Genomic DNA, 13,414 nt, shown 5'->3' with positions numbered 1-13,414 from the left:
CTGAATGACATTTTTCACCGGTGTCTGACGTGGAAGTCAATGACCAAGCGGCAGTATTTGACAACTACAGGATAAGAACGGGTTGCAGCAGTAGACCATCGGCTCCCTTGTTCAACAAAGTAAAGTTACTGTTTGTGGCAATGGAGTCTGGTTTTGAAGAGAGCATGGACAAGTTTCACATTTAGTCATTTCCCCTTCTGAAAGACCTATCTGTTTGGGAAGTACTGAGCATAATGAGACTTGGATTATACTGCATGAGTTGTGTGAGTTTTACTGCTGTCATTTCATTTCATAAAGAATTTTCTCAATTTTTGAATTCTTCATTTGTTGGAGGCATGCAAGTTTTCTTCACAAATTCAACACAGGGTGAGTAACTGATACATAAATGGTCATTTGTGGGTGAAAAAAACAGAGAACTACCCAGCCAACACCTTAGCCTTTTCTTTGGTGTATCTGTAGAGCACTTACCACCAATCTATGGGCAGCACCCATCCAGCTAAATACAAACACTAGCAGTCAAAATATATCCATGCTGTACAAAAGCAAGGCTGGTACTCTATAATCCTTTTTACATCTGGCCCTTATTGTTGTAAGCTTTTGGCCAGAATGTCTTTTACATTAGCAAAGCAGTGCACTTGCCATTGTCATTGTAGAAATTGTGGACACAAGCGCTCTGCTGGAAACACATTTAAATGGGGGGCAGAATTCAGCAGACCGTGCAATCAGTCACAATTATCGTATCTCCTGCATTTATCTGCACAGTCCTCCCTTACAGAGGAGGATGAGTATCTGCTGCTGTTGGCTGGCTCTGAGATCTGGGCTCACGCGGTTGATCGGGTCTCAGCGCCTCAGTGGGAAAGAGGACTCTGCCGTTGTTGGCAACGCTGTCCTGAAAATGCAGCAGACCTGGTGAAGCAGTGTCTTCTCCTGGCATGAAGGGGAAGCTGTGTCTCTTGACCCCAACCATTGTGCAACAGCAATTGTTGGAGTCATTTGTGCGTCACAGAGGGTGTGCACACTGATGGGATGAACATATTCTTGATTGACAAAAACAAATTTTATCCTCCTGAGGTGCCTTTATAAAAATATGAGTCCAAATCAATTGTACTGATGACATTAGGAAATGTGGACATTGCTGAAAATTGCATTTTGGTGTTGGCCTGTTCACCCACAGTGAAAGGAAACCTACTGTTCCGGTGGGGAAAAAGAATATGCCATCTCACACTGTGGACCTGACACGTCTCAAGGAGAATTAGGATATCCTTCACCTGTCATCCAGCTCCCTCTGTTCAGTTCCCACTTGCCTGAGACCCAAAAAGTTGTCAGGAGCTGCACACTGACAAGAATTCATAGTTTCTTTGCATCAGTCATCCCAGCACTGGGCCCGCAGTGCCATGAATTTAGCATCTTGCAGCGTGGCATGATCAATGCTACTACATCAGCATCTAATTAACAGATCACTATCTCCAAATTCCTCTTGGATTTTCCTCCACTACATTCTCAGTAGCAGAAGCAGAAATTCCTTCAAAGATGACAGATGTGATGAGAGAGAAAATAGAAAAGGTGTTGTGGTGGTGCTTAGAAGATTTCTGCGACCAGCATGACACAAACAGTGTGAACCCACTGATCCATCTTGCTCGGTATATGGGGTAAAAGGTAGTGTTGGCATAATGGTGTGGAACATGATTTCTTTCCAACTATTCGTTCAAAAATAAAAAAGCGAAGAAAACAAAAGGGGACTGTTGGAATGCCAGAGTGAAACACAGGTGGCTGCATGGCTGCAGTGTAACCTTTTTCAAATGGAAACTCCCTGGAGATAACAATGTGACACAGTGTAGTTGAAGGGAAGGTGCTCAGAAAAGCTTCCCCCAGTCCACATACTAAAATAATAAATATTAAATTTTATCTAAGAGGTGCCTTTCAAAATACCCAAAGTCACCTTACAGAGCATAAAATAAGATATGAAACAAGTGACGTGAATTTGGCAAACACATATTGGGGGTAAAAACAGTAATACACAGTGATTGCACAGTGCATACGCCAGCTTGAATAGGTGGGTTTTGAGATGGGATTTGAAGGCTGTTATCCTGTCAGCCTGTCGAATGTGTGGGGTGGGGAGTTGAAGAGCCTGGGGGCAGTGCAGGTGAAAGCCCTGGCGCCCATGGTGCTGAGGCGTGAGGTGGGAATGGTCAGGAGACCAGCAGAGGGAAGAGCGCAGTGAGGTGTTTGCTAGGGTTGTGGAGGGCTTTGAAGGTGAGCAGAGGGTTTTTGTAGTCAATCCAATACTGAACAGGGAGGCAGTGTAGTTGGATGAGAATGGGGATGATGTGGACGGATGATGCGGTGTGGGTAATGATCCCGGCAGCAGAGTTTTGAATGATTTGAAACCCGTTAAAGGGGAATTTCGGTTTATTTCAACCTGTCTCCTATCGTCCTAAATCTGTTTCAAGTGACTAGTGACATAGAAATAATAGTTAGCATGTTAGCCGTTAGCCTAGATACAGCCGGGGCGCATAGTAGCGTCAGACCTGTTAAAACGTAAGTGAAAGGGCAACCTTCAAGTGCAAAGTTAGTCCACTAAACAAGCTTTTTTTCCACAAAGACCGCCTCTTATCGTTAGGATAAATGTCAGAGAACATATAGAAAACGACATGTAAACGTGTTGTTTTACCTTACCGGTGTGCTGCCATGTCTGTTTACCATCTAGCTCTGCTTTCCAAAGTGTGGCCGAAATCTCGCAAGAACAAGCCGCAGCAGCTGCAAGGCAGAACCGGACAGTAGCCTGAAAAGTTCATTCATTTATTTTATGAAAGATTTATAGAATAATGGCTGACTTTTTGCCAGACTTCGACTTTGTGGAGGAATTTGATTTTGCAGAGTTTGATGGCCGCCCTTATTTATTTGAGCCAGAATACACTGACGAAGAGCTTCGTGAAATTGAAGAACGGAGGAGGAGAGAGAGAGAGGCGCAACAGGTAGAGGACGAGAGAGGAGGAACGGCTGCTGCAAGGCTGCGTAGCTCTGGAGATTGCTGGTGTACCTGTGAATGCTGTGCCCCAGTGCCCACAGAAGAGGAATGCCTCTGTTGCAAGGAATGGGACCGGTTGCAGCCTTATTTTCAAGCTCTGGATGTGACAGAGGACGAGACACCTCCACCTGGAGTAACGTTAGTATCCAGCTGGGCTTTATCTAGAGCTTGCGAGATTTCAGGCACGCTATGAGATCGCTGCTTGTTCTCGCAATATTTCAGCCGCGCTTTGGAAAGCAGAGCTACATTGTAAACAAACATGGCACCACACCGGTAAGGTAAGACAACACGTTTACATGTCGTTTTCTATATGTTCTCTGACATTTATCCTAACGATATGAGGCGGTCTTTGTGGAGAAAAAGCTTGTTTAGTGGACTAACTTTGCACTTGAAGTATGCCCGTTCACTTACGTTTTAACAGGTCTGACGCTACGGCTGTATCTAGGCTAACAGCTAACATGCTAACTATTATTTTTATGTCATTAGTCACTTGAAACAAATTTAGGACAAAAGGAGACAGGTTGAAATAAACCGAAATTTCCCTTTAAGGAGTTTGGAGGGGAGACCAGAGAGAACTGTGTTACAGTATTCAATACAGGTTGTGACAAATGCAAGGATCAAGACCTCAGTGCTGGAGATGTTGCGGAGGTGGAAGAAAGCAGTCCGGGTACTGTATATCAGCTCAGTGGAATGTGTAGGATGAAGAAGGGGGCGTTCACAGACTCAATGTATCGCTGGATATTGTGCAGGAGGTAAAAAGTCAGTTTTCAGGTATTTCCTGTTTACACATTTCATTTCCTAAGGAAGAATGTCCTGATTGAAATATCACTCACGAAGCCTATTTATGAGGTAGCTGTATTTCCAGTCTGCAGACACCTTTCTTTTCTTTTTTTTTTTTAACGTTGGTTATTCTCACCCGCAAAACATGAGCACGTTGCTGGAACTGGGGTCATCTTCAAGGGGCACAAGCTGCTGGAGACACAGCTGTTCACAGCCTCCATTGAAGCCATCCGTGCAGTCAATGCCCCTAGAGTAGTCATAGCAACCTGAGCCATCCTTCATTGGCCTCAGCCCCTCAGGACACTGCAAGAAAAGAAGAGACAGAGAGAGAGAGAGGAGGAGAGGTGGTGGGAGGGAGATGAGGAGAGAGGGTGAGGAGGAAGGCATAAATTAGGGGGAGAGAAGAAGAGAGTAAAGCGCAGAGGTCAGCGTGTGCATTTTAATCAGGACGAGGCGGCACCAAGGAGGCAAATATAGTGCGATGAGCGAGGAGAAGTGGGCTGTGGGATACTGAGGAATTCAAAGACAGAAGAACAAAAGACGACAATTATCTCATTTGATAGGAGACAGAAAACATGGAGGTTCTTTTTTATGTGATTAAAGATATGAAACACTGTAAAGCGGCAGGTTGGAATCATCCTTACAGCTTATCTCACTACTTGAGGTCTGTGTTTGTTTGGGGTTTTTTTCGAGCCAGACACAAAACTCCACGTGTGTTATGCTCTCCTGGTGAGGCTCCACACTGACAGGTGGAAAAGAGTGGCAGGGGACTCCATGTTTATCGAAGGAGACGTGAGATGTCTACACCTTCCCCAGGCCAACAAGGAGTGTGTAAGCAGTGAGAAGCAATTTAGTGTGTGGGGATTTGTCCGTTACAAATTGGAGAGAAAAATAGAAACAAATAACTTGGAGCTCCAGTGTGCAGGATTTAGAAGGATGTATCGGCAGCAGTGTAATATAATACAATAAGTTAGCTTCTTTGGTGTAATCCCATGAAAATAACAATCGTCATATTTTCGTTACCTTAGAATGAGCTGTTTATATCTACATAGAAAGCGCGTCCTCGAAGATCACCATGTTGCAGCGCCATGTTTCTACAGTAGCCCAGAATAGACAAACCAAGCTCTGACTCTAGGTAGAGCCATTCACGAGAGGTAGGGCAGGAATGGCAGTATGTACAGCGGCATCATGAGCGTCACCGTGTGCTTTTATTGAGTTCCACCTGTGTGATACGTGCAAGTTAAGTTTTCAATAACTCGCTTAGTATTGAACGTGCTTTGCGACCAGCTCTGGGTCATTACACACACACTCACCACTGTGGGAGCTGATACACGCGCTGCTAGCTTTATATGCTCAGGCTCTCCTCTTACTTGGACTAGGTTTTGATACTGCCACAGTGCGTAACGACTGTTCCTGCCTGCTGTCCCAACATAAGTTCACTAACTGTGAGTGTGTGTATGTGTGCTTGGCGTGACTTTTTTTTTTTTGGCTCTCCCTTCCTGCTTGGCTTGTGTTTGGGCATTGCTATCTCACCTGCTCTCTGAGAGCAGCAGGTATGTGAGAGGAGTCTTTCACCCTGACCAGAGGGCTTGGAGCAGAAGAGGGAGTACTTAAAGGGATAGTGCACCCAAAAATGAAAATTCACTTATTATCTACTCACCCATATGCCGAGGGAGGCTCAGGTGAAGTTTTAGAGTCCTCACAACACTTGTGGAGATCCCAGGGGAGAGGGGGTAGCAACACAACTCCACCTAATGGATGCTTATGGCGCCCTAGATTCAAATGTCCAAAAACACATAATTGAAACCACAGAATATCTCCATATTGCTCGTCCACACTCAAACGTCATTTGAACTCTGTTTTAGCCTAAAAACAGAGTTCAAATGACGTTTTTCCACACAGCTTTTTATGTCGGGGCTTCAGGACACTTGGATCACTACGGACGAGCAGTATGGAGATATTTTGTGGTTTCAATTATGTGTTTTTGGACGTTTGAATCTGGGGCGTCATAAGCCTCCATTAGGTGGAGTTGTGTTGCTACCCACTCTCCCCTTGGATCTCCGCAAGTGTTGTGGGGACTCTAAAACTTCACCTGAGCCTCCATCGGCAAATGGGTGAGTAGATAATGGCTGAATTTTCATTTTTGGGTGCACTACGCCTTTAAGTCCTTTACTCTAATAAAAGCAACAAATACCACTCTGTAAAAACACTCTGTTACAAGTCAAATCCCTGCATTTAAAATGTTACTTAAGTAAAAGTATGTAAGTATAATCAGGAAACGTACTTAAAGTATTACAAGGAAAAAGTGCTGTGAAAATGTCCCCTGAGGCTTTTGTAGTCTACGACTGTATCTGATCTCATTAGATTGTTAATGTAACAGCAGGATTTTGCTGTTGCAGTTGGCTGACTTGCACATGTGTGACTTACTCCCACCTCTGCCATTCACATTCACACACTGGTCAACGTAGTTAGCAGCTTTTCCACCAAACAGTGTCGGAAAAACAACGATTTTTGATATGAAACTGCTGTACTCAGTGTTTTTACAGGATTTAATCACCTGGTCCATTTGTTTTGGAGAGGAAGAGACCTCTGTGGATAATTCGGCCCCCCATAAAAACTTCCTGATTGACTGGATCTTAAGTTTTCAGATAAAAAAGATGAGCACACATTTGCAGGTGATGGCCTGTGTCAAGCTGAACAGTGTCAGAGAAACACACTGATCTGTTTGTTTTGGAGAAGAGGAGACTTCTGCATACTATTTGGCTTGTGCTAAAAACCTCCTTAACAATAAACACTGAATTCTAACCAGGAGCTCATGCTGGGCACATGGTAAAAGTTTCAGCTGCTAGATGTCACTAAATTCTACACACTGCTCCTTTAAAAATGGTAGTAAATGAGCAGTTTTACATATTACAGATAGAGGGGATTTGAGGAGCAGAAATATCTCAAAGTTTTACTCAGAATCTCACATGAGGGCAGTGAGACTTACCCATAATTGTGAGGTCAGTGGTGAAGGTCAGGTTAATTATAAATCTGTCCCATGACCAAGCTGTACTGATATCACAAGCTTTAATCACAGGATGTTAGATTTTCAGTTACGGTGTAGCCTTCAGTTTTAGTTTAACTTCCATTTTAGCATTAATACCCATCAAACTCCTCACAAATCAAATCCCATTCACCTGAGCATACACACAAATCTGAAGGGGAACACTGGCTCCAATATCCTTACTTCAGATTCACTAATTTATGGTACAGCATTGAATTTATGAAGTGCTTTTTTTATTGAATTATATTTCCCCCAGCATAAGAAACACTAATTAAGCATAAATGCAACAACAGCAGATGCATTCTATAACAAAGCTGGACTCCATTAAAAATGTAATTTTACTTACCATTAATAACTTACAGACTTAATAGCCTACTGTTCGTGATTTGGGTTGCATTATACATCTCATAAGTAAACAAAAGATTGTTATGTAGAGAAAACAACGAGGTTACACTTGATAAACTTTTCTGCTGGCTCAGCTTATGTGTTGGAAGCAGGCAAAAAATGCTGTTTATCATTTCATATAATGATAATATTTCTTTTGACATATGAGCAATTAGAATGTGATTAAGTGAGTTACAGAAATAAATAGTAACAAGTTTTAATTACTTAATTGCTATAATGTTTTGAAATGTTCCTTTAGTAAACCATGATCTGTCTGTCATTTAGGATTTTGTTTATGCCTCATGACATGATCTGTTTTTCTTTGTTTTGTCATAAAGTAACACATTCCTTGATATAGTGACTTACCAGTAATTGTAAAGGAACAGTGCTTATGTTTTAGGGACATTTAAGCAGGATTTATACTTGTCCATCAGCTCTGTGCACAGTCTATGCATGTAGCCTGCACTGTTGTGAGCATTTATACTTGTGTGACTGTGTCACTCTGCAGTTACACCTTCAAAACACTAGTCAGCAGCAGGGTTTCTGTGAAGCCCTATAGTTTAGTTGATTCAAAACACACCGAAAACACACATTAAACATGGCTTAATAGCAACAATTTCAAACACACGTACACAAATTGGCTTCACTATAACTCGCAGCATTCACAGACAAAGCACTTGTCTTTTGTTGGACACAGTTTTGTGACAAAAACAACATGCTAATGTTTTTAGCACAAGCCTAAGGCATTTTACATTGTATAAATTAGCTTGGTGGCTAGCAGACTTTTCCTCTACTAATATGAAGCCAGGGACAAAAGCAACATTTAACAAAAGTAACGTTACAAAATTCGGCTCCATTACAACTCACAAGGTTCATTGACAAAACGACTGTCTAATACTGAACATGTTTTCCAAACAAATACAACATGCTAACGTTATTAGCACAAGCCTATGGGTTTTACATTGTATTAATTAGCCTAGCAAATAGCGAAGACTTCCTCTACTCATATGAAGCCAGGATAAATCACACACAAGACTTAAAATGCTATTTTTGTGGAGGCTTTATTGTCTTCACAATTAATTTTTTCTTATCTGTGAAATTAAAGTAAATAAAAGCTTCCTTTCCAGTGAGGGAAATGGTTTCAGCTTACAAAAACAGACAGGAGGTCTGTGTCACTGCGACGTGTAGTTACATTTCTGGGGAGGTGCATATCGGCTCTGCATCGACATAGAGCCTACACCGTAGTATAAATCCTGCTTTAGTGGCATTTAGCCTTGATGATTGCAAATTGCAACCAGCTGAAACTTCTGCCGGTCAGAATTCTTTCAGTGTTCATTGTTCAGGAACTTTTTAACAGGAGCAAAATTATCCCCAGAGGTCTCTTCCTCTCTAGAATAAATGGACCAGGTGATTTGAACTGATAAAAACAATGAATAAAGCAGTTTGACACTACAAATCAGAGTTTCCTCTACACTGTTTGGCAAGTCGGACATGGGCCCTTGGCTCAATACCTGTGTGCCCAGCGACTTTTTCTGATAACGTGTGCTCACCTTATTTCTGATCCAGGGTTTCAAGGGCCATATTGACACAGCTTCCGAGTTGCTCCTAGTGACGGAATTCTAAGAAAATTCTTAGAATTCACCCTTAAACTAAGGACTTGGTCCTGAGGAGGACTTTTAAGAGGCTTAACAGGTCCTTAATCAGAGTAGAAAATAGTGGAAAGACAAAGAGGTCAGAGAAATATTCTCCAAACGCTGGATGACATAGAGTAATTAAATGCTACTGATTAGATTGTGCAGGGATAATATGAGTAGTTAATGTCATTAGGGATAAGCACATATTTCCCACCTAATGCTATAACACCAAAAATAAAATGATCACAACACTAAGATATCTGGAAAACTGTAAAAATGCAACAGTGCAGCAGTGATGACTTGGGTCTGTCTCAACCTTCCATCAGCAGAGTGATCACACTAACAATGACAACATTTCATTTCCACTGGGTGTCCACACCTGGCAGGCTCACAAAGGGGCGTGTCTGCATTAAAAGAATGCATCATACCTGACAAAGGTGTGAACCACACCTCCTCACTCAGGTAAAAGTTCCTGTCCCTTACTTGCTAAGAGTTGCTGGGAACTTTCCTAAATCCCTCCTTAACTAAGGGCCTGTCCCATTTCTACCCCTTAAATCTTCCACTTCATATTGAGTGCCCTTGTTTGCAAGATAACCCTTGATGAGGGAAGTGAGAAATATTAGGGTAGAGATCTTTCCCTAAGAAATGGGACGCCACTTCATGCAAGTTGGCGTGGGCCGGCGTGCAGGCATACGTCACGCGTAGTAGCGACGCAATGAAAATGCTGGCTCCAACGCTTGTGTTGTGGCGTGTGCTATCAACGGAGAAGAAATGCTGAAAACAGGAGGCGCCTACCAGGTCTTCTAGTTCTGGTCGATTTTGTTTGGGTGAGTCGATTTGTTTAAATATTTTGACGCCGTGTTCAACCGAGTTGCTCATGAGTTAACGCTAGTCCAACCATCTGTAGTTTGTATAGCCTACATTCCGATCATACAGTAACAAATTGTTTTCCAAAACTTGCCGAAGTTGCTGACTTCACAAGGTGTTTCATCTTCCACTTGGTTGTAAGTGTGGGTCGGGGCCCCCTTGGAATCTAGGGCGGGTTTTAAGTGTTGGAAACCACTTCCACTACCTCAATTCTGTTTTGTGACACCACTAGCCTAAACGTGAAAAATGGAAAAAAAATGAAAAAAACAAAAAAAACAAAAACAAAACAAAAGTGTTTGTGGCACTCCATAAAATATATGATCAGTGGCCTTTTATTGACACTGACAAGGGCACAATGCATTTTGCTCAGTGCTCCATCAGACTCAGTTAGTAATTTTATGGTACCTTTGTGCAGTGTTTGTGCCAGTGTAATATTATAGGTTCTGCTTTAAGGACCGCTGTCAGAGGATCTCTAAATAATGGGAAGAATTTGTTTGCCAGTTGGCAATCACATGTAGTAATGCACTGTTAGACAACCCCAGTCTGTCAGCAAAATATTAATAACAAAGCTACATCAGAATTCCCAAACCCAACACAGCGGTAATACATCGCACTAATGAGAGATTCCGTTTCATTGCATTTCAAAACATCGCCCTGCGGTGTCAGTGCCAGTTTACCACCATCAAACTACAGAGGTCCGAGAGTGAAACAATTACATTTGAAGATGTGTTTCAAGTGATGATGGTACAGTAGTGTCTTAAAAGAAAGAAAGGCAGCTGTGTAAAGAGCAGAAGTATGCCACATCCACATGTGTTTAAAGTCAGTGTCTTCCCTTGCAAGCAACTGTGCACATTTCTCTTCAATATTGGTGTGTGTGTGTGTGTGTGTGTGTGTTTGGGGGTGTTATGAGGGTTAAACCCTTCATTTCCTGCATTCCGGTGAATTTTTCTGCACCACTTTATGGTGGAAATGTCTTTATTTATGTAAAGGGAAGCATAAAAAATTCAGGCAGCAGTTGACAATTCAAAATATAAAAATATAATTGAATATAATGCAGTGAAGCTCTCAGGCTTTCTGTATTACTTTCAAATATTTTTTCTTCTGTACAATATCTCTGCTGAGTCAGCACACGTGCAGGCATGATTTACTCTTCCCTCCTGTTTTTTTGCCTTTTGTTTGGGGAAGTTAGCTCTTTGAACGTGCACCTGGCACCTAATAATGTCAAGGATACATTTGTTTGTTTGCTCTTTTACAAAACTCTGGACATTTGAATTGCTTGTTTTCAGCAAGATTTCTGCTCATGATTTCATGTTCAAAACCCAACCCACATCTGTGTTGTCTGGGAAGACATAAAAAGTTGTAGTATTACAAGATTAAAGTAAGTAAGTAAGTATTCAATGACAATGAAGTCATAATATAATATTTCAAGAATAAATAGTCTGCTGTATATTACATTACTGCTGTGCTCTATTTTGGAATCTCTCTGGATGAGACAAAGTTCATGGATGTGGCTGTGCACTCCTATGACTTGGATGTGGAAACAGAAACTAACTGAAAGCACTTCTGATCATCTCAAAATCATCGTTGTGTGGCATATTGTCCACAGAACATCAACTTTTCAAGCTTTTCACTGAGAAGCACAGACACAGCTACAGGTCAGAAGAAAGACGCCAGACTGCAGTCCAAACTTTCTGTCTAAATATCTGTAGGCTACAGATGCACATGCTTATTCACCTATTATATTGTGACTGTATTCTCAAAATACCTTTTTATTTCTTGTAAAATTATGATGTATTCTTGAAATCTCTGATATTATTATTTACCAGCAGTGGCTGTAGTTGACAGACTAGAATTCCACCTTTTATTTTATCTTTCTGTTGCTGGCTGTATTATCAGTCCCTCTAGGATATCGCGGCCAAAAAACCTTGAATTTGCGACCAATTTTGTCAAAAATTGCAATAAATTTTGCGGCATTTTTATGCAGAAATTGTGGCAAAGAGAAAAAAACGAGAAAAAAAATGTAATTTATTTTAAATTACTACCTCCAAAAAAAATAAGTCATGTAATAACTTGCTAGAATATTCGTACTGAATATTACAAAAATAGCTGCAAATGTTTTTTTTTTTTTATAGTTCTCTTCTTTAGGTTTATTTAATTAGTTTCAAAACATGGACTCCAATAATGTTGCAAAAAATCCTGAGTGAATATTGTAGCTCTCTAACCAGACAATGTGACTGTAAAACAACATGTAAGCTACATCTTCTGTAAACATAACATTTTAATAAATTCAACGCATATTGTATGCATTTATACAGTGCAGATTCTTATGCCACAATACAGAGCGTTTTTCCATACTGCAATGCCATTAGTGCGCTTGATGACACGTCTGATGACGTTTCAAATGACGTCACATTCGCGATGACTTCCGGTTGGCTAGAAAATGTGGAAAAACGCAGAAAAAACGCGGGACTTTTGAAAAATGGCAAGCTCCCGCAAATATTGCGGACTTTCATTGAATTTGCGTTAGTTATTGCGATCACGATTTTCTGGAGGGACTGTATTATATCCTTTTTCGACAGTCATGGGCTGGCTTTGCTTGGCTTGGTTTGGTATGGGCCGTCAGCCCAGCACGGCAGGGATATGCATTACCATTACAACAAGGCTACCCACTTAAAGGTGTGTCTATAGGCCCGTTTCCACTGAAGGAGTTTCTGGTACTATTTGGGGGGCAGGAACTACTACAGGAACATCCTCTCGCTCGGCCCTCTCAACCGCCGTGTCTCCACTGAGAGAGCAGAGTACGAGGAAGGTTTCTGTAAAGGCTCTGGATTTGACATAATCATTGTGCGTCCATTTTGACCGGGCGATGTAGGGACGCCGTTAGCCGATAGCGGTGTCTGTAATAACTCACTAAATGGCCCGTGAAAAAAATATTTTTTCCAGCGGATGTCTTAGTTACAACGTGATTGAGCTAACTGTAGTAGTTTCATGCCGTATCTGACAACGGGAGGCTTTTAACAGACGACGTCCTGATGTTAGCTTTGCTGCTGCTGTTAGCTGTCGCTGTCAGCTGATGCTTTCTAGACATTGTGATTTCCCAAAACTGAATAAATACCACACATATCAACACAAAACTGCTTTGCTAGCTCAATCATGTGGTAACTAAGATATCCGCTGGAACAAATATTTTTTTTCACGGGCCATTTAGTGAGCTTTTTTACATGTCGGCGGAAGCTACATGAACGAGCTAACCCTCGTCTGCTGAGTTTTAAAAATGCCGGCTATTTTGTTGCTTTCTGTTGACATCACATCCCTCCTTGAGTATATCCAATCAGCACCAAGTAAATCCCAAGCCCCAGCCAGGAGTCTTTCGGGGCCGTTCTGAGTACCAACCCCGAGGCAGGGACTTGTTTAGCCCCCGTAAAAGTTCTGGAACTCTGTCCTTCAGGGGTGGTTCCTGCGGTGGAGACACACACCAACGGCCCCGGCCCCGTAAAATTACCCCGACGTTCCTGCAGTGGAAACGGGCCTTTTAACTGATGATGGCTTGTCTTAAGTGATGACATTTTTAAGCAGCGGGCTGATCCACAGCTAGAGTCCTCTGTTATTTCTGATGCATGTGTTTTTCATGGCACAGCAGGGCAGGTAAAAGAAGTTCACCTGTTGGTGGTGAGC

General features: G+C 41.9%; 1 protein-coding gene across 1 annotated transcript in view; it reads right to left on the bottom strand.

The window, feature by feature from the left end:
- The window catches only part of astn2 (astrotactin 2), a 443,146-nt gene that overhangs the window by 142,180 nt on the left and 287,552 nt on the right, over positions 1–13,414 (bottom strand). Inside the window, exon 12 of the mRNA XM_033646535.2 lies at positions 3,945–4,111. Within this exon, the coding sequence (XP_033502426.2) occupies positions 3,945–4,111 (167 nt within the window). The remainder of the gene's footprint in view (positions 1–3,944; positions 4,112–13,414) is intronic.

The sequence above is a fragment of the Epinephelus lanceolatus genome, chromosome 19, assembly GCF_041903045.1.
Source record: "Epinephelus lanceolatus isolate andai-2023 chromosome 19, ASM4190304v1, whole genome shotgun sequence".
Classification (NCBI taxonomy): Eukaryota; Metazoa; Chordata; class Actinopteri; order Perciformes; family Serranidae; genus Epinephelus; species Epinephelus lanceolatus.
This window is presented reverse-complemented; position numbering and strand designations above follow the sequence as displayed.